Genomic DNA, 22,104 nt, shown 5'->3' with positions numbered 1-22,104 from the left:
GGCCTGATAACATTCGTCGTAACCACCGAATAATGCTTGGACTGTGAACGTTTTTCCAAAACAACGCAATGCATGTCTTAGCATGAAGCAAACTGAGGTCTATAAATGCTCGCTCGTTTTTACTATATTTATGTTTCTGTGGATATAAACCCAACAGAAAAAACTTGGGGTCCAGTAAAATCTGTTTTGAAATGATCTTCTCTATTGTACCTCGTACTTCTTCCCAGAACCTTTCAATCTTTCTGCACTGCCACGTACAATGAAACAATGTTCCTCGAGTTTCTGAGCATTTTGTTCATATACACATGTAGTCACATATGTCCGCATCAACCATTTATACTGTATTAGTTTTAGTCGTGTATTGATAGACTTTGTATTACTACTACTTTTTTAAGACTTTTTTTTTTAGGAAATACTATACTATGTCATTTGTTATGACTTTTTGACGACATAATATACAATGACTTTTTTTATGACATTTGTCATTAAATAATATACTATATATTTTTGGAAATACTATACTGTGACTTTTTTATAACATTAAGACACTACACCATGACGTGACATTTTATTATAGCACGCTATGACGTTTGTTATGGCATGATGTGATATGACTTCTTTTGTGCCAAACTATACCATGACAATTTTATTAAATGTTTTATGACATATTTCTTATGACATATTTTACTATAACATTTTAATGGCATGCTGTAAAGTAGCATTTTTTCTGACATACAACACTGACTGTTATTTGATATTTTTATGGCATGTAATACTATTACATTCTTTGACATTTATTATGGCATACTGTATTATTGACCTTTTTTTTTTTTACATAATCTTTGACTACTATATTATACTATTGACTTTATGACATTTAAAAAAAAAGTTTATGAAATGTATACTATGACATTTGTAATGGCAAATGGTACCATGTCTTTGTTTTTATGATATTTTTGACATACTATACTACAACATTTTTATGAAATAATATATGAAAACATTGAAAAAAAAAAAGCAGGGAGAAAATTCTTTTTAAAAAATGTGTAAAGGTGTGTGAAGTCTTGTTTGTAATTATTATACATGTTTAGGACATTTTTCATGGATATCATTTTACAAACACACACATTGCTGAGTTGGTCAGTTTCTCGCTAGTGGAACGTGAAGATTCAAATCTACATTAAAAGGGTGAATTAGAATAAGGCAAATGTGTAAAGTGGTGCACAAGAAATTGAGAATGAAGCCAGTAAAATCCTTGAAAGGTAACAGAACAAACAATTTATTATACATTTTAGCAATAAATTATTTTTACAAATGACATTTTGTTTTTCCAACATTCTTCTTCTTTCAATTAGCCACCTGGACTGTGATTTCACTAATATCCTCTCTGTGGAACATGATCCAACATCCAACTATTGTTTTACTACTCTTCAAACAAACCAGGAAGTGACTCATTGACCACCAGTGAACGTCCAACCGCAACGTACATGGGGCTCAAGAGGAATCAGTCCATTATACTGAAAGTAATTGCTTAGCTTTGATTGTCAAAAATAACCCATTGTTTTGAGCAGATGCACTGAAACATAAAAAAAACAAAAACAGATTTCTTAACATTTGATACCAGTGGTGGCACACACATACATGCAGAGGCTCAGTGTGTCCCCATTTTTCCCTTTTCGTGCTTTGTTTAAGTTGAGTAAAGCTCAAGAGCTTCCAAGTAGAGCAAGCCACATTTAGCCTGGGCATAGAAAAAAACACTTTGACACAAACACTTCTTAAAAAAGGAGCACATCATCAATGTGAGATGACCTAGAAGCAGGTACAAGTATAGTAATGTGATCCCAATGTGATTCAGTGTTAACAAGGCTGATTTGACAAAACATAGCAAAAAGGAAAGAGAGAAAAGTACCATCGCAGGTTAAAACATGTCAGACAAGAGCAATGTGATATTATTTTGGTAAAGTGTGTTAACTGCTGCGCTCGTCAAACCGGTCCAGCATTATAAAACACATCACAGACACGTAAACCTGGGGACACGGTAGTTACACCCACTCCTTGGGGTTTCGTAACGCCTCCAGCATCTCAGCCTCCAGGGTACCTTTGGCAGGCTCATGCATGTACTCCCACCTGAGGATGAAGGGGGAGTTTGTTACCAAGCAACACAGACAGCTCATTACTGTCATACAGGATCGGGGCGAGCGGTACTTCAAGACTGTTATCTTACCTGGCAGTGAGGGGGAGGGACATGAGAATGCTCTCAATTCTGGAGCCGGGCGTGGCCAAGCCAAACTTCACTCCTCTGTCGTATACCAGGTTGAACTCCACATATCTGCATCGTAAAACACAGAAACCCTCATTTAAACACCTAGCTTAATGGGATCCGATGATACATTAAGTGGACACTGTTCAAATCAGTTCCAAATCCAAAACAACATGCAAAACCAGAATCTTTGTATGAGGATTTCAAACCAATGATAAATGTCATTAAAACGTGCCTGAGATATGTAGGTAATCCAGCACAGGGAACATTTAATCATCTTTATCTTTTTAGTCTCCCAGTTGGTGCATTCATATGCTGGTGAGCAGCTCTGATAGAAGAGTCTCAGCTGCAGTGCATGAACCTTTGTAACCTCTGTAAAGTAACCACATTTACATGAATCTGCACTTTCAGCTGCATATAACTACACAACTTTAACGTTCACTTGACGAGACTGAGCCACGGCTCGTTCATTCTGGCCGAGGATCTTCTTTCTTCTCCTAACTTCCACTTTATCCACACATCCAATCTCTGTCGGAGTTTCTAGCCCACAATCACGCTCTCCCCCCCCCCCACCCCCCACCCCCCCACGCCGTTCATAAACTTGCCCTTTCTCCATGTTGTGGTGTTTCACTAAATTACTCAAGACTCCCCCTGCTGGGACAGAGAGCTCTGAGAGAATGTGGTCCAGCTTTGGAACACTGGCTGTGCACAAAGTCTACATCAAAACTTTTTCATAAATAATTTCACACCTCAGTAAATGAGTTTGTTTTTACAAAATAAAAGGGAAACTGTTAACTGTGACGAATCCCCTGTCATCAGAAAGTTTAACGTTTGTGTGAGTTTATTTAAGGTCGATTATTTCATAGTTGATTTGACTGACTTCAACAGTAATGGTATGTATGGAGAAGTCAGATGTGTCCTTTACTTATATTGGATCAAGTTTAGGTTTATTCTGTAGAACTAAAATAGGCTGTAAAATACAAAATCTCCTTTTTATCCATCTCCTATGTAAAATGTATACGTTACTCATTAAAAGCCACCAGTTCTTTTACTCACCTTCCTCGACGTACCTGCTGCCAGTCCTTCTCCTCATCAGTAAAGGAGTCGTTGAGGTGTTTGTATACGATGGGCAGGTAACAGGGCACCACGGTGTGGGCACAGCTCTTGACAAAGTTGAAAGCCTCCTCCTGACTTGGGGAGTCCAGATCGTCGAAGAAGATCCCTCCTATACCCCGAGTCTCTCCTCTGTGCCGGATGTAGAAATATCTGTCACACCTAGAGATACAAACCCAAATAAATAAGTCAATAGCTGTCTTCATTTTTCTTTTTAACCAGGGCTGTACTTTAAATAATATATTTGTAAAGCCCAGATCTACTGAATATTTTAAAGACAAGAGGACGGACGGAATTAAAAATAAGTCCGGTGAAAGCACGTACAAGTTATAAAGAAAGCAAATAAGCCCAAAATGCCTTTTAGATTTAAGTATGTTCCTTAAATGACATTGTCTTTGGTCTCAATCGCCAGGTGATGTGGTGGTTTCCCTTAAGGTTTTAGCTTAACCATCTTTATCTCTTTAACCTTCTTTCGCTGCTGAATCAGTTTGACATACTGGATATATTCGTCAAACGCACACTGTAGACTCTTCTGCCTGCTTCTCTCAGGGAGTGCAGTTAGTAACAATGTGGGCTCTATGGTAGCTTCGACAGCTTGAAAGAGGAGCAGCAAGGGGCAACGCTTAGCAAAGGGTCAATTAAAAGCGACAGAAATATACTTATTGCAAGCCACATCAGATAACCAACACCCGTCCCTTTCATATCCCCAATGGTCATTCACTGGCTACTGCCAGGGCTCAACGGTTTTTCTGCAACTGCAGATTTTAGGTAGTTCCTCTTATCATCATACTACAGTGGGGAAACACCCATTGCAACGCACACACACACACACACACATCAGGCCTACAGATGCGTACGTGCTGAAGAACACACATTTGTCAAACTGTACCATTTCTTAAAGTCGGGGTAGTACTGCGAGTGGTGCTTGTCACAGGCCTCCTTCAGGGTGTTGTGGAAGTGAAACCCATCTTCTTTATTAACATAAACTGGAGTCAGGTCTGTGCCTCCACCAAACCACCACTGCTTAGAGCCTGAAAACACACACAGACAAGGAAGAAAGAAACAAGGGTCATCATTCATTCACTCAATAGTGTCACTGACACCAAGACACAACTGCTGACGTCAAGAACTGACACTCACCATCTTCCTCTTCGATCTCAAAGTATCTGTAGTTGAAGTGTACTGTGGGGATGTGGGGGTTCTTGGGGTGGATAACAGAGCTCACACCCATGGCACAAAAGGGTAGCTTGCCTGTGAGAAAACAGAGCATGACATGAAATGTTATCCATTACATATAACTCTGAATGTAGGTTACCACACCTCTTGTCAAGCTCTCAGCCTGCGTACAAATATCCAGTTAACAGAACGTACCATCTTTTCCTTTGAGGACTTTCCCTCTGCTCTTCATCTGTCTGGCGGCCTCCTCGGTCAGGTTTCCAAACACCACCGACACATTGACCCCTGCCTTCTCAAATACCTTACCACCCTGCATCACACAGCTGATTCCTCCACCACCTGACACACACACACACAGACACACACAGGGTCATAAGGGAATACATTGAAAGAGATAGATGTGAGTTTGATTGTTACGCCTTTTGCCAGGCTGTGTTTCATGCATGCATCTTTCAGCACAAAAACATGCACCACACTTGAAGCTCCAATACTTTAAGAATCTTATAAACACCTTAAGCATTATGGTCAGGATGAACATGCATCTGTATCCCTCAGGTGGTTGTTTATTAATGTACCCAAGGTTTTCATAGGCTATGCACATTGGGCACAGAATAATCTGCAAACACATCCTAAATTAGAAACATTTATATCTAGTAATGAATTTAAGGGCATTATAAAGAATGTGGGCATGGAGGCATGTGGTTGTTTTCCTTGAGAGGCCATTGTGTTAAATTGCTGTTCTTCTGTTATTGTGAATTTTTTGTTTTTTGTTGTATGTTACTGTGTTGTTATTGTGTACAGCTGCTATATTGGACAAGTCTCTCTTGTAAAAGAGATATCTGATCTAAATGGGACCCCCTCACCTTCAGTCCTCTGCCACCGGTCCACCTTGAACGTCCCACCGTCCACCTCCTGCAGGGCATTGCAGAAATCGGCTTGCGTCTTCATGATCAACATCTCCATCTTCGTAAGCATCTCCCCTTTCCTCTCCTGCAGTACACCGATGTCGGTCACTGGATGAGACATGAACCCCCGGCATCTCTGCAAGATATCCAGCTCTGGCTCATTCTCCTCAACAGCTTGGGATACTTTCGTTGCCATTTCAGCACATTGGAAGTGGTTAGCATTGGCCAAAAACCCTGCTATTGCCGCAGCTGCTGTTACTGCTGCAGCTCCACTGAGCGCCAGGGCTCCCCTCCTGGTTCGCCCAGCTCCGGCTCTGCCTGCGGTCCCATGGGACATGAAGCGTACGCTGGAACCCCTGGAAAACCATCTTGTACCCGGAAGGAGTCTTACTGGAGGGCTATGAGTGCAGGTTAACGGCAAGGGTGACACTGCTGAACTAGCAAGCCCCTTTAAATTTGAACTCAAACATCGTCTCGCGGTGGTTTGAGCCGTTTTTTTGACTGAACAAATGACAATTGTGGCCATTTGAAGAAGAAACAATCGCTCTACGGCCGTTGATAGTTAATGTGTACTTACTCAAAACATCGTCAGAAGTTGTACCTACTTGCTATCAGTCAAGGGGCGTGTCGTTCATCGGTAATGACAGAGGCAACACGGGAAATGTCGTTATTTTGTAGGGCTCTCCGCGTAGTGAAAGCCCACAGCGAACTTCATAACCCAAAATGCAATGCGACACACACCAAATGCTGCGTTCAGTGACTCCGTATTTTGTACTTATACGTCTGTTTGACTTTTAGTTACAGTATACAGACATCATTTGAATTATACTCCGAACAGAATCGAATATAATTATTGTTTGGATTTACATTATGTTGTGTTAATATATATTTTTTTTAATATTCAACTCTGTATATATATATATTTTATTTAATATTTTATTTGTATACTTAATCATATCTTTATCGTTTTCTTCAATGGACTAAAGGCCCGAAATAAAGTAATTAGATTGACTGACTGGTATCTCTGCCCAATGGTCAAAACTAGGGGTGTCAAACTCATTTTAGTTCAGGGGCCACATACAGCCCAATTTGATCTCAAGTGGGCCGGACCAGTAACATCATAGCATAATAATCTATATATAACGACAACTCCAAATGGTTTCACTTTATTTTAGTGCCATTTTAAGGTACTTATATTTAACTTGAATATTTCCATTTTATGCTACTTTATACTTCTACTTCCCTACATCAGAGAGGGAATTATTATAAGTTTTACTCAACTACATGTATTTGATACCTTTATTTGCTAGTTCCTTTGCAGATTCAAATGAATACTACAACATGTAATCAATAAATACATTATGGTGTAGGCCTATCATTATGGATAAAAAATAAGACTTCATTGATCCCTTCATGAAATTCATTCATTCAATAGAAGAAGAAGAAGAAGAAGAAGAAGAAGAAGAAGAAGAAGAAGAAGAAGAAGAAGAAGAAGAAGAAGAAGAAGAAGAAGAAGAAGACCAACTCGTATCAGCTGCAACATTAAAGTGATGGACACATCCATTATAATTAATAATATAATAAACATTATTCTGAATTGATCATCCTGCATAATGAGTAGGCCTATGCTGTACTTTTTGTACGTTTACTTGGTAGACCTTCTGCTACTTTTACTGAAGAAAAATATCTTAGTACTTGTTCCACCACTGTTTAAATCTCATAGAGCGAGTGAGAGACCACTGTTATTCTCGTAATTGTATTAATTCTTCATCTCTTATGATAATATAACTGACTGTTCATGTTACATAAATAAACATTGGTATTTTATATTTGATAGTAAGCCTATTATTTTAAAATGTCATTTTTTTCTGAGGGGTTGTGGGAACCCTTTGTCTGTTTTCTCTTGTTTATAGTGTGTGCATGGCGATTTTATTACTTGTAAACCAGTTGTATATCCTGTGTGCGCATGCGCAAGTAGTAAAGCGTGTTGTGCGTCTCTATGACGACGGGTCTATTAAACCTTTTCGGGCTGCAGAGAGACTGGAAGCAGATTATGTGCACAGGTGCTGCTCCGCAGACTGCCAGACACTATGTGGGCCAGTAAGATGAAGTGATAGTCACAAAACAACCTGGCTGGATGTGTCTTTTCACCGCTTTTAACTGAACAGGAATACTACGCTGGTGGTAAGTTTACTATCAATTGCCACATTTGTTACTGCTCTTTAATCCCAGTAGACAAACATTTTGATTAACACGATTTTGCGAACCCCTAGTCAGCCTGTTAATTCGGTCTCCGTCCTGTTTATTTGTAGCCCGCAGAGCTATAAAAATAAACAGGATTATAGTCTATGTATGGTAAACTCTGTCTTGTAGCCAGTGAGTCCCATCAGAGCCATAACTACAGTAAAAATAGCCTGCATGTCAGCAGAGAGGGAATATTTGTGACAAAAAACAACAAGAAAAATAGTTTACTGGTAATGTTGTACTACTGGTCTCTGTCCAGCAGGCGACGACCAATCAACACACATTCAGATATATTAATTAAGTAAAAGTAGCAATACTGCAGTGTAGAAATACTCTGTTACAAGTAAAAGTCCTGCATTTAAAATGTTACTTAAGTTAAAGTACAAAAGTATTTAATAATTCATAATATTCTTAAAGTACCACAAGTAAAAGTACTCATTGTTCAGAATGGTCAATTTCAGAATAATACATATTATAGTACTGGATTATAATTATTGAGGCATAAATGTGTTTTAATGTTGCAGCATTAAATATTATTTTAATATCATATACTGCTGGCGAGCTTGTGAATATCACCCAGGGATCAATAAAGTCTAATTTGTAATATTACTTCCTAATTATTTTGTTGATTATATTTTGTATTAAATAATCTGTTAAGTAACTTGTATTTAGTTTTTCAAATGACTGTAGTGGAGTAAAAAAGTACAATATTTCCAACTGAGATGTAATGTAGTAGAAGTAGAGTCCTAAAGTAGCAGATAATGGAAATACAAGTACCTCAAAATGGTACTTAACTACAGTGCTTGAGTAATTGTACTTAGTTACATTCCACCATTGTGTAAAATCCCATATATCCACTGGAAATAAAGTAAAGTGCGGGAAAAATTAGTGCCACAATAATCCAAAAACTCACATCTCAATCAATGGCACACACAAACCAAAGTGAATGTATGATTTGGAATATTTTGCTTGTAATTTGATTTGTGTGATGATGTTTTGATTATTCTAAAATAGATGGATCCTGATCTGTAGTGTGCTCGACTGAGGTTGAGGTTATGCATTGCATGTCTGTTAACAAATTCAGTCACGCAGGTCATAGGATATGATATAATATCCAAAGTTATATGGGTCTTCAATGGGCAGGGTTTAACACTGATTTTCATATAGTTTCATTATTGATATGCAGAGATGTCAAGGATGTCGTTAGATGAACCACGCAATCAAAGGCCAAACACCTTGTACTGAATATTTGTAATTTTATAAGAGCGAGAGTAAAAGTGCATGGATAGAAGGAATCAGGGTTCTGTCTCTCTGCCCATATATATGACCATTTTATATATACACACACACACATACATATATATATATATAGCCTAAATCTTTCAGAATCACCCATGAACTATGAATTTCCAAAACACATTTCTTGGTTATCTGGGCAGTAGATGTTTAGATATCTTGCTTTAGATATATGTTTAGATCCTCAGGCCCTGCTGCTAGTGTGACAAGAATCTTGTCTGAAAATTGTCTCTGATCGTCTTCCAGTGAAGACTATGAGTGAGGTGGTTTGCACAAAGTCTCAGGAGGAATACGAGGACGACTTTGAGAAGGATCTGGACTGGCTAATCAGTGAGGAAACCCGGAGTGAGGACCAGGTAAGTAATTTATATCAGATCATTGGACAGGCTGATTGCATCTTCCCTTTATACTTTCTATCACGAAGCTTGTTTATTCTAAGTTTGTGCTGCTCTACTTACAGCAGACTGGGTGCAGCATGGGTAGTGTTGAGTTACCCAAGCCTGCACAGATCCCTGTATGCATGTGAAACCCACTCTGTTGACATACAGTGACATACTTTCACTGTGCGCAACTGCTGGATGCAATATTGATGAACACACATACACATGTCTGTTATCTCACCAGCACACCTATTACCTGCCAAGCATTGACGTTGCTCATTCATTCAACTACAAACCTAATTAATTAATGCAACGTGTCCGCCATTCCGCCCCACAGGGTCCTGACTTTGACGACATAGAAGCAGAAATTGACAAAGAACTGGAGGAGGATGAGAAAAAGAAAGGAAAGAAAAGAAAGCCGAAAAGCCACAAGGAGGCGAAGAGAGGCAAGAAAACCGAGGTGTTGAAAGAAGATGAAGAGAGGTGGCCCTCACCTATGGAGCCATTAGAGTATGACTCAGACCGAGACAGCCCAAATAAGTCCTCACCTGTAGTCCCACCTCCTCCAGGGATGGATGAGCAGACAGAAGAGGAGAAGAAGTACATTCTGGAGAAGATCCAGCAGGCTAATCGGGACTTGCAGGACCAGGAAGCTCCGAATATGACAAGGCACAGACGGCTGCATTTTAAAGAGACGCTGGTGGACCTGGTGGTGCCTCCGCTGCCGTTTGAGAAAGATGGAAACAGTGGTGAGGTGGAGGGGGGACAGGGCTCCAAGGATTCAGAGGCAGAGATTGAGATGTCAGGAAAGCTTTCTGAGCTAAAACTTTCCCCTCGGCAGGAAAGTGTAGGATTTGGAGGATCTGGTCGAGCTGGGGAGAGCAGTGAGGTAGGGCTAAAAGAGGGCAGGGTACTTGTCGAAAAGGACGGTAAGTTTGACCTGGTCAGCCTGAAAGAGATGGAGAGTCTAGGACTTCTCCCTCCTATAGCAAACAACTACAGTGACTACTCCTTTTCACGCTACCAGGAGCAGACTGTGAGCTCCAGTAAGACCCACAGGTCCTCCTCCTCTCCTCGCCCTCGTGCTGGCTCTTCCCCGTTCCAGCAAGGCTTTGATCACCTCCGTGCCCCCAGACCCCCGGCTCAGCCCAGGAACAGGCCCAGCTCAGCCAGCCACAGCCAGAGAGGCAGCCAGAGGAGAGGCAGCAAACGGCGGGTGCAGTCGGCCGCCGGGACACCCTGCCAGGCCACCTACACCCTCTCGCCCCAGCAGAAAGAGTTGTTGCAGAGGATCCAGGAGAGGAAGGAGAAGCTGGCCAGAGAGGTAGGAAAGAACAATGACTAAAAGTGTCTAATTCTACAACAAAATAGCATTTCCCCTTGGAGGCTTGTTGTTTTAAATCACTGTTTAAATCAGTATTGCTTCCCTTGTCAGGAAGAGCAGAGGAAACTGGAGGAAGAGGAGCAGAAGAGGCAGGATAACGAGCTAGCGTTTAAGGCCTGGCTGCTGAGGAAGAGAGAGCAGTTTCAGGAGGAGAAAAGGATCCACCGAGCCCAGGAGATGGAGAGGATGAGCTCTAAGGTACGACCACAAGAGGGCACACCAATCTAACACAGCATGGACGTACAGCAGTGAGCTAGTATGCAGATACTGTCAGTAGCTAAAGCAAAACCTGTGTCTTCATATTCAGTTTTTGTTAATCAGACTTTAATACTGTTTTTCATGTCATTTTACCAATATATAAGAATTATGTTATATTCAAATAGTTTTGCTCAAATCTTTATTATAAAATAGCCAAGCCCTACTTGAGAATATAATGATAAATATACAGTAAATGTATTATATTTAGGTAGAATTATACGCTATCTAAATAAATGCTGATTTGTCTGTAAACTAATCTCATGACTGCAGAGAATGCCAAGTATTATCCACATTTTCATGTCAAATAAAGTTTCGCGCAAGTATATAGCTGACATATAGCACGGTAGTGATTCAGTCTACTCTAAATGCATTAAAGAAAAAAAATCCTCTTCGGTAAAGGAGAGAAATAATTTTACCTGAAGTAATGACATTGACCTATTTGTTATACACAGAGGAATGCGTTGGGTTGGGTTTGTGTGCTGAGCAAATAATCCTGAACAGACCTTATTTAAATAAAATAGCCTATAAGGAAGAGAAAATCACAGCACTGATCAGAGAAATTGAAAAAAACATTACTATACTAAATGTTTGTCATTGTTACTACTTATTGGATGCATTTCTGCGATCCATGTGCAGAAAGACTCCAGCGACCCGGAGGAGTCCTTCAGGCTGTGGCTTCAGAGGAAGCAGGAGCAGCAGCAGAAAGAGAGGCAGCTGGTGGAGCTGAAGAGGCTTGAGGAGGACAGTGGTTACCTACTACGCAGCCGCGAGGAGTGTGAACGTGCCTTCAAACTGTCAGTTCACCTTTATATTATTATTGCCAAATAATTTCACAACTTCGTTTGTCAATTCGTTTCTCTTAAATGTCGTTTTCTCATATATACATATTAATTAGTTAGCTAGTTAATAACATTTGGTTTCACATCACCTGTGAAATGTTTTTCGCACGTATACATTTTTTTAATGTTTAACTTAAATTTCACAAAAATGTTTTGCATCTCTTATCACATGTGAATTTTAGGATAAATATTTAATTGAGAAATTTGAAATATATTTAACTCAACATGTGAAATTGGTTGACTTTTTTCTCGCATGGGTGAATTGGCTCCTGGTCCTCTCCATCTCCATCCTTCTCAGGTGGCTGAAGCGGAAACGGGCGGAGAAGCGAGCAGAGCATCATGCGGCTCGAGAGCGCTCCCGCAGGTTGGTGCTCGAGGAGCGCCGCGCGCGCCGCATGAGGGACCTGCTGTGTACCGTCAATGAAACAAAGCCATTCAGATTCACCGAACAGCTGGCCTACCGCTTCTGAACCAAACACATCCAACATGTCCGCTGGATTCAAACTACAAAACCACAGACGGGGCGACACGAGGCTTAAGTGTGGAACATGAGACATAGCAACAACTGAACACAGAATAAACTAAGGTTTTGTTTTATAATTTCTATTTCTGTGCTGTGTTTAAGCACATTCTGAAAAGAAAAAAATGTTTACCGCAGTGACCTTTACTTAGTGTGATAACATTTATACAGTGAATTATTTTTTATTACTGTATTTACTTTGTGTAGTGGCTGATGCACTTTACTTTAAATGGAGCTCTTCATAAACTGCAGGGATGTGCAGCTTTAATACAAAACTATTTTTTACTGTATGCTTTCGGTCAGAGAGTTTTTGGTTACATAGATACACAAGGATACCTTTGAATTTACAACAGGTTACTTGAACAGATGAAACTGGAAAGGAATGAAAAATATATCTGAGGAAAATATGACTGGCTGTTTGAGAGACATTAAACTTCTAATTTATCACATTATTATCGTCATAGAAAATAATGAATGATGTTTAATTTCATGACATGGATAAATAAAATGAAAATACACATTTAAATATAGATATGGAATTTTATCATTTTAATTTATAGGCATGGACACATTTTTGTGTGCTACAGCATTTCAGAATTAAATATCAGTGAAACAAAAGTGGCCAACCTCATACAACGACAGGTTTAAGTTTCTGGTTAGCAGTTTGAATCTATGTAGAACAAAAAAAAAAAAAGAAGCTCTTTGTACGTTTCACTCCATTGGATTTACAGTGCACGACTCGACCTATCATCTGTATCATAAACACATTTATAAAGACAAAAAAGATAGATACAAATATGTATTCCTTGAAACAGGAATGATTGACATCTTTTATGAAAAAGGTTCCCCATATTAAATGCCAACAGTTACGTCAGCAGCTGTCTTTTATTAAAAAAACACATAAATAAAAGTAAAACATGTCAGTGAACATGAAACCAGTTCTGCTCTGTGTGCCCAGAAAGGAGGGGAGTGATTCATCACGCCAACAACAAGAGAGGACGTGGACAGAGAAGTAGAAAGAAGACATTTACAGTTTCAGACTTGACACACAGAGAAGGACAGAGTGCATGATCATTAAATATTCAGCATATTAGAACATATCTCTTTCTTAAACTCTTCATACGAGTGCTTTATGAAAATCAGGTACTCAAATTAGAAAAACAGTACACTGCCTACGTTGGAAAAAATTATTACTGCCACTGAAAAAAACAAAACAATATTGAATAACTTAATGTTGTTACTTAGTAAAATCATATGTAACAGTACCATTTGTGAACTATTTGTAATTACTGACCACTGAAATTAAGATATTATTTAATATCTGTATAGTGTTTATGAATAAAAACGCCCACTGGATATATTGTTCAGAACAAGAACAAGCACAACTCAGAGCAAAAATAAAGAAAGTTCTGTTCTTCTCTTTGGCTTCTTCACAGTTCAGTGAGAATACAGATATGATCAGTCTTAGATGAAACAGTCTACTTACCAGGTACAACAAAACAAAAGAAAGGGAATTGGATATCTTTTTCTCTACTAGAAGCTGTCACTGGAGGGAAATACAAAGAACAAAAAAGGTAAACTCAAGTACTTGTGTGTAGAGAAACATTAAAAACAAAAAAAAACACAAAAAATGACAATATTATTAATCTTGCACTTCAAACAGTACAAAAATAGAAAAGTTCTGATCCAAAGGTCGTTTCAATAAATAGTTAAAATATATAGAAGCATTTGATAGGATGGGGTGGGGTGAAGCTGTTTTTATGCTTCTACAGTTCATCTTTAGGGTTGATGTTGAGGCCTTGTCCCCACACAGACTGTGTGTCCAACGCCTGGATCACCTCATCCGCCTGCAGTCTCTCCTAGAAGAGAAAAAGGAGAAATACAATTCAAACTAGAGTAACAGTTATACTCAAGTTAGCCAAAGCATAGCAAAGAATTCATCAGAAGGAATATCTCATTGCATCAAAAGCTCATTGCTTTTCTAAGAGTGAAATGGGAAATCCATCATTTCCTGTGTTTGTTGGACTTTTCTCCAAAACATACTTGGATTTGTCCAATAACAGAGTTTTCCCACCAGTTTCCATATCTGACACCAGCTAACAGAGAGTGGATCTATTGCCTTTCATTTATTGGGAGGAAACACACTTCTTCTTGCCATCCCCAGTTTATGATTTCAAGACAAGCTTTGAGTATGTAAACCTGTGCTGCCTGGTAGATCGACGTGGAGTCAAATGAAACAAGACTAACAGCCATGCTAGCTGCTCCATTAGGCTGTACTTATGCACGGTGGAACTACACTGCTCTCCCTAGAGCCACACTACTTGCATGGCTAAAATGCATCATTGCATTAACAAGTCTGCCCTGAAATGAGAAAATCTGTCATAATTATGTTACTTTCTATAAATAATTTTTTACCAAAATTCCACAATGAAAGTGATTATTGCCCTATGGTAATAATATATATATATATATATATATATATATATATATAAAATATATATATAAAATATATATATATATATATATATATATATATATAAAATATATATATATATAAAATATAAATATATATATATATAAAATATAAATATATATATATATATATATATATATATATATATTTTTTTTTACTGAAACATTAGTTTACCAGTTCTCTGAAGAGCGGGTCCAGGGTGAACCACAGAGCGACAGCACACCTCTGCCCGCTGGTGACGGCCTTCACACCGTGTGGATTCTCCCCTCCTGATGAGAAACCCACCATCCTGCCACACTTGGGCTTCACTGATGCCTGGAGAAATAGAGGAGAAGGAACAGAAGGTATATGTCTCGTAGGATTAAAAAAAACAATGTTAACCGTGTTAAAAACGTACATACTGTTTAGTTTATATTTAATTTGTTCTTTTTACTCATATGATGTCCAGTACAATGCTTGTGGCCATCATATATCCTCATTTAACCCTCCTGTAACCTCCTTTAGGAGGAGTGTTGTGGTTGTTTCTGCCAAAACTGGGGATCAAAAAAAGAGACTGGCTAGACCCAGGTCAGTTTAAGCTTTAATTCAAATATACATTGTCATTGTAGTAATCTAATAAATAACCTACATAAATTGAAGCTGCCACCTGTGGGTATCAAACTCCTGACAAACACACGCTCACTGCCTTCCTGTGCCGTAAAATCATTTTGAAGTAAACCTCACATCTCAGGAGAAACCATCTTACCGTGACTGTTTTAGCATCCATTTCTGTAAATATGAACTCCCCTCCTTCAAAATCTCCATTTAGATATAACAGTGCACTGAAAAAAGAAAAAGGAAATAAAAAGACTCATTAAATTGAAAGAGATAGCAGTGACCGCTATCGATCGTTCACTGTGTAATACAGCTGCAGAAAAGTAGGTTCATTATTCATCGGCGTGCTGACGATGGCGGCTTCGCACCTGTAGTCTCTGTAAGTATACGCTGGTGGCTCCTTCCAGCACTCATTGGCTTCAGGGTCCAGCAGACAGTTGTCAGCATGGATGGGATGGCTCAGATCATTCCTGTGATCTTGCTGGCCTGTGAACGAACAACCAGCACACAAAAAGCATAAATACATATAGATGAATCAAACATCCTCGGTACTTTACAAGGTATTAAGGATGGCAGGAGCATTTATCAAATCTACTGTTGGAGGTCTTTTCTTTCCCTGACAACAGTAATTATAAAAAGTAGAGGAATTTTAAGCTTATTCTTAAGAGTATCACTTTAAGACTCACTATGAAATGACAGTACATATGTGCTTTGCTGTCAAGTGAAGTATGTTTCTGTGTGTGAGTGACCTGTGATGGCTGTCCGGCACACCAGGTGTGTGTAGGAGAAGTGTAGGGTGGAGTTGAGCAGGAAGTAGGACTCGATAATCTGTCTCGCTCGCTCGCTGATGTCATAGAACAGGCGAGCGCTCCTCATCGGTACTCTGCCCTCATAGCCATACTGCAGGGAAGAAAAAAACAAAAAGGGAGTCAAACAATAAATCAAGAAAAGTTACAATACAGGTAACGTGACACACTTTATTGAGCACTGTATATGAATCCTGATCCCCCTGATTTGAATTTTGACTTTCGATTACATTTTTATTCCCTCAGACAATATGCAGGTGTCTTGCAACCTTGATAAGTATTTGGGCGGATTAGGAATGCAACCATTTGTTTATGTTTAATGGCGAGTGTACCTGCAGGGTTTTGAGTACAGTGGCGCCTTCAAACTTCTCATTGGGAGTGTGTGGAGACATCCTCCCTCTGTAGCCGTCTCCTGCCATGGTGACAGCCTGAAACCCAAGATTGAGATTCAAAAGATTACTCTTAAAAGTTAATATTTAAAGTAATTATTTGATCAACTTTGTGAGTTATGTCCTTACATGAGCCAGGTGTCTGAGGTCTGAGCACTCCTCCTCAGATATAACATGATCCAGCAGCACACGCTGGGTCCCGTTCAGGGCCGCGGAGTTCTGCACCAGCTGCACGCTGTCATACACCAAGGGGCCACCTACACAGATCACAGAGCAGTATTTAAAGAATGCAACATGTTATCTCATCCTTGATGGCCAGAGAAGATTTAACTGAACACTAATGGCTCTCTTCGCAGTTTAACTCCTGTTCTGCTTCATGTCTGGTTGCGGTGACGGTTTACCTTCTTTGAGTTGCTGTGGAGCAGCGACAGTGACGTTCTTCTTCTCTGAGATGGGAACATACTCCATCCAGCCGTCTGTGCCAGAGGGAATCCTAGAAGAACCATTATTACAAACTTTAAACCTGCAAACTTGTTAGCCAACAGTTGCCTATTTACACATCCAGCAGATACGAAGCGACATTAAAGTGGAGTCGTGTTTATGGCCACTTGATGAATGTCTGTCCAATATTTATTCTCCTTTCCCTTTCAACTCCTTAGGGAAATATCTGGCTCTTTAGCTGCTAAATGCTCTATTATGTTCACCAGCTTGTTCTTTACTATGTCTGCCTGCTGTTAAGTGCTGTGCAGGTAGCCTACAGTTTTGTTTTTTTTAGCTTTTTAGCTGAAAACACATGCGAGTGAACACTCAAACACTGAAATAAGCTATACATCTCTACTGAGTTGAGGGAAACTGCAGTTTGGTGTGATACTTCTCTATTCCTAAAAGTATCACTTAAAGACTCAACATCAAATGACGATACATGTATAATACCTGTGGGTATATCACTACAAAGAGACCCTTTTCACCAAGTAATTTGTGTATGTGGCTTTTGCTTCCACAGAGGAAAACGCCACAGGTAACGCGAGACAAGCTCTGTTGTAATAAATACAAGACTAAAGTTTTATAGGAGATCTCTTTACCTGTTTGAGTCCTCTCTTCTACCGGTGCTGCTCCAGTAATTCTGCAAGAAAAACAAGGGGAAATTTATAATCTGCAAATTGTTTTTCTTTCAACAGTGCCATGAAGTAAATATATAAAGAAATAAAGAAGACAGACCAGTGGGACTGATTCGACGAATGCTTACTTCATACCATATGTAATTTCATAAATGCTGTGTACAAAGGAATGTGAAATATGACATGTGTAAAAGTGGCCAGCAGGTGTCGCTGTTGGCTGAGAAGACAGTAGTGGAAGGTGGCCGTGCCAGACACCTGTTACCCTTCTCTGAGTCAGCCGCAGCAGTGGCACATTAATGCGTTTACACACCCAGCAGGAGTTCTGCTCAACATCACACACATGTGGATTGGCTTAGGGATAACCGCCCGCTAAATTATACAATCTCTTTTCATTTGTGGGCAAAACTGGGAATTAAAGGGCACTGGTCTGCCAATAAATACTGGCAGTCGGCTTTGAGTGTGTAGTTACACATGAAAAATGAACAAGATTTGGGATAATGTTGTGTTCCGTTGACTCACCCCTTCTGTAAAATCCACACCCATGGTTTTGCTGCCAATCAGAAGGAGCTCCAGTTCCTGTTTGTGCCTCCTCAGGTACCACGCAGCTTCCTGAGAACAAAAAACACAGCAAAAAAGGTTTATGGTGAACAGTTTCCTGTGTCATTAAGGTACATTAACAACTTTTGTCCATTGACAGATGTTTAGGAGGAAAATAACTGTAGGTGGAGAAATAGATTACATGTTTAACAGAACCTTAATAAAAATGTCCCGCATTCATGCCAATGTTTCAGCCGAGAGAATCATCTTTCAAATCACTGAATTGTTTTCATTCATGTATCAAAGTGCATTACCAAAACTCTTAAAGTGACAGTGTACTCCTGTCCTCACACTTTCACCCTGAATGAAGGGAAACAGGATGAGTTGCTCTCCTCGCCTCAGTGCCAGGACTAATGGAGTGTGATGGCCTCTCTGTTTCTTAGTGTCCTTTCAGAGGGACAGTTTTACTACCATTTCCTGCCTGGAAATCTTCTGTTTCTCAAGCCTAAAGGCCCTGTCACACATATCCGTATGGCAGAAACGTATGCCGGCGCATACGAAATATCGGCAATACGTTGATATAAATTAAGGGTAAGTTGTGATCGTTCGAAGGACGCAGACGATACGCCGAACACGCCAGACATACACAGTTCCGTATGGCAGAATACCTGTCAGCATCCTCCATGCTCTCTGATGCTGGGTTGATGTATTCATCAAGACGTGCTGTGAAGAAGTGAGGATGAGCTACTCACAGGGACCCTTTATACTATATTCAAACCCCAATAAGCTCCCAAAATGCTAGCTGAACGCTAGCTGTACTGTAGAAACACGTTTAATAAGTTACTCCGTCGTCAGGGATAAGTTTAACATAGGTTACGAATAGGTTATCCACTCGTTATCAATAAGTTTGCCGTAGGGTTCACCGTCAACCGACGTAGCCGATATCTAACGTACCTCTAACATAGTCACGTAGGTATTCACGTACTATATTTACGCAAGTATTCACGTACGTATTCAGTATTCACGTATGTCTAACGTAACGTAACTTATGTGTAACGGCTGCATAACTTATGACGCACACGTTGGGTACGTTAGAACATTTTGAACACACTCAAAACATTTTCACAGACTCCGTGTTCAACAACGCACCCCAGCATAACACCGCCTGCTCTTTACGAATACTACTTATACCTTACCTTATATCAACGTACACCAGCGTGTTGCCGATATTTTGTATAAGTAAGTGATACTCTATCAATAGGTTAGACATGCGTATCTGTATACGTATTTTTTTCCGATCCGATGAAAAGTTGGACGTATTTGGACTCTGACAAATTGTGAGCTATTTTTCGTATACGTTTCCGCCATACGGATGTGTGACAGGGCTTAAAATAATACAGTTGGTGTCGCTTGTGGCTTTGCATCAAGGTGGATTGTGACAGAAAGTGTGTTTTCATCCACAGAACTCTTGAGACCAACATGGATATTGATATATTAAAGATTTAAAATGTTATCGGCTAATATTCATTCATTCACACATTCCATAAACATTGTCCCTTTTTAAGGTGGTTATTAAAGCATTATGCCCAAGATATGTAGCGAGCAGGACATTTGAAGGTGGAACATTTAACTTGTCAGTGCTCTCTGGTGGACGATCTGGAAACACTGCTTGTAAAATACCTGATAACTGTATCTTTGGCATTTCTGTTGTTCATATTCAGATATATTTGCAGTACGCTAATATCAGCTGATTTATCTGTAAAGTTCTAGTTTCAGAAAGAGACAGTGTGCGAGTAGTATTTTCTGCATGCATCCAAGTGTTTACGTGTTACATACAGTCCTGTTGTTTTGTATGCTGTTCTGAGACGCAGAGGCGGTTGGAATTGAGGCCATGATTCTGAGTATTATGAAACTTGAGCATCCACTAGTGTTGTTCTTGTAGTGGTTTAAAAAAAGTAAACTATATTTTCTTAATTAATACAAACAACCCCAATTTGTTCCAGAGTCTTCTATGGGCACACTGACATGACTTTCCTGCTACTCTTCCTCATTTGTGAAAGGCAGGATTTTTTTTGTCAGGGAGGCAGGTCGGGCCTGGCACTGAGATCTAGGGCTCTTTAAATGAGCTCCCCCAGGTCGGAGGGAGAGAGGACGCGGAGAGGAGATCTGTCGACCAATGACTGTGAACTGTCTGCACTGGAAAGACTGTAGGGCTAGAAAAATGTAAGCTATGAGTACAAAAACAAAAGAGCTGCAACACATTGGCCTCTCTTTATATCACACACACACAGACACAGACACACACACACACACACACACACGCACACATACACACGGAGCCTTGCTTGCTATAATGAGTACCAGGCTTTCTAGGAAAAAGAGAGGTTGTGTAATTGAGACTTCAACAAAGCGCTGCTTGACATTTCAAAGCAGCTGATCAGAGTTTTAGGAAGGACAAATTCAATGCTGATGGGTAGCCAGACTAACAAATTAAATTTTCTCTAGTGGGCAGACATTCAGCCTTTAATCATTCAGAGTGTTGTGAAGTGGAGGGGAAGGAAATCATAAAGCGCACGCCCAGAGTAAGAAATATGTTGCCGTAAACACTTTGACGTAGCAAAATCTACCTAATACTTCCAGCTGGATGGAGAACATATACAAGTGAAAAGCAAACTTTAAGAGGCAAGAGCTGCCAAGCGGCAAATAGCAAGTTCATCCAAGAATTACAGCGAACGGCCTGCTGCCTCCCTGTCTCCTTTTCCCCTCAAACATCTCTCCTGCCTCTTTCCCTTCATTCCCTACAATCCCAAAGTATATTGTTGAAGCAACTGAATAGTATACTATCCTGAAATGATGATGTATAAAGTTCTCCTAACTATACCACCAACTACACTTAAATCTAAGAAGAGCACAAGCTTTTATTTCTAAAAGGGGACATATTGTGCTCATTTTCCTGTTCGTACTTGTATTTTAGGTTTCTACTAGAACATGTTTCCATGCTTTTCTCATACGGTCTGTCTGAATATACTTGTATTTACTCGAATGGCTACTTGAGGCTGGTTCAAAAGTCAATATCCACAGACCTCCCCCCCCCATGTTAAAATAAATAAACGTGTTTACAGCCTGGTAAAAAACGGTTTGGGTCTCTATAGCTAATATCCCCGTTCATGACAACTGTATGGGGAGAATTTTTGTATAAATTATATTAAGGCTTTAAGTTATGCATCATTAAGGGCTGTGGTTGCTTTAAGTGACAAGTGGGTGCTGTCACAAGTGGGTGCTGTCTGCTCTGCTGCGTCATCCGGGCCCGTCTCTGCTCCACCGACGCTCTACCTCTTAGCCCAATAGCTGGCAGTTAGGCTGAGTCAGGTACTGCCAGCTGGCGAGTGACATAGTGAGTTTTCCATATCATGTCTCCTTTAAGGAAACTTAAGAAAACAACATTTCTATGCCAACTACTTGTCAACTTTTACAGAGGAGCAATAGAAAGCATCCTGACTGAACATATTACAAAATGGCCTGATTCTGTGCACGGCCCTGCAAACTCTCAGCTTCCACACCATCAACCTCTCCCCACCCCAGGAAGAAACAGCAGATCCTGACCTCTCTTGGCTTGCCATCGTGTCCCAGCTCCTCTCTGTAGTAATCCACGTTATCTGACATGGACTCCTCTCCCTCGTGGAATAACAGGTAGGTCAGAGCGCACTGTAGGGCCTCGTCCAGCCTGTCCACTGCGGAGAGAGACAGAAGTTAAAGTGGTTTACATATTAACACAATTAAAAGGTAAGCAGTGGAGTTTTGTTTCACCTCTA

General features: G+C 39.9%; 3 protein-coding genes across 3 annotated transcripts in view; 1 reads left to right on the top strand and 2 right to left on the bottom strand.

Annotated features, from left to right (window-relative positions):
- Window positions 1-1,251: 1,251 nt before the first annotated feature.
- cpox (coproporphyrinogen oxidase) lies at window positions 1,252-5,980 on the bottom strand. Its single transcript, XM_029430387.1, has 7 exons — window positions 5,413-5,980; window positions 4,745-4,888; window positions 4,514-4,624; window positions 4,263-4,404; window positions 3,317-3,535; window positions 2,225-2,329; window positions 1,252-2,127 (listed from the first exon to the last, which is right to left on the bottom strand). Exons 1-7 carry the CDS (start codon window positions 5,978-5,980, stop codon window positions 2,043-2,045), a joined length of 1,374 nt encoding a protein of 457 aa, XP_029286247.1. The 3' UTR covers window positions 1,252-2,042.
- A 1,512-nt stretch (window positions 5,981-7,492) lies between these two features.
- On the top strand, window positions 7,493-12,896 carry ccdc181 (coiled-coil domain containing 181). Its single transcript, XM_029430233.1, has 6 exons — window positions 7,493-7,638; window positions 9,241-9,350; window positions 9,712-10,698; window positions 10,810-10,956; window positions 11,653-11,810; window positions 12,154-12,896. Exons 2-6 carry the CDS (start codon window positions 9,249-9,251, stop codon window positions 12,323-12,325), a joined length of 1,566 nt encoding a protein of 521 aa, XP_029286093.1. The 5' UTR covers window positions 7,493-7,638; window positions 9,241-9,248; the 3' UTR covers window positions 12,326-12,896.
- A 7-nt stretch (window positions 12,897-12,903) lies between these two features.
- p3h2 (prolyl 3-hydroxylase 2) overlaps window positions 12,904-22,104 on the bottom strand; it is a 55,443-nt gene continuing 46,242 nt past the window's right edge. Inside the window, exons 5-15 of the mRNA XM_029430232.1 lie at window positions 21,896-22,023; window positions 18,275-18,364; window positions 17,720-17,760; window positions 17,039-17,130; window positions 16,767-16,894; window positions 16,581-16,676; window positions 16,192-16,342; window positions 15,811-15,928; window positions 15,594-15,669; window positions 15,023-15,163; window positions 12,904-14,234 (exon numbers count right to left, since the gene is read on the bottom strand). Of these exons, the coding sequence (XP_029286092.1) occupies window positions 14,142-14,234; window positions 15,023-15,163; window positions 15,594-15,669; window positions 15,811-15,928; window positions 16,192-16,342; window positions 16,581-16,676; window positions 16,767-16,894; window positions 17,039-17,130; window positions 17,720-17,760; window positions 18,275-18,364; window positions 21,896-22,023 (1,154 nt within the window). The 3' untranslated portion in view covers window positions 12,904-14,141. The remainder of the gene's footprint in view (window positions 14,235-15,022; window positions 15,164-15,593; window positions 15,670-15,810; window positions 15,929-16,191; window positions 16,343-16,580; window positions 16,677-16,766; window positions 16,895-17,038; window positions 17,131-17,719; window positions 17,761-18,274; window positions 18,365-21,895; window positions 22,024-22,104) is intronic.

The sequence above is a fragment of the Cottoperca gobio genome, chromosome 4, assembly GCF_900634415.1.
Source record: "Cottoperca gobio chromosome 4, fCotGob3.1, whole genome shotgun sequence".
Classification (NCBI taxonomy): domain Eukaryota; kingdom Metazoa; phylum Chordata; class Actinopteri; order Perciformes; family Bovichtidae; genus Cottoperca; species Cottoperca gobio.
Note: the sequence above shows the minus strand (reverse complement) of the source record. Positions and strands in the feature narration are given on the sequence as shown.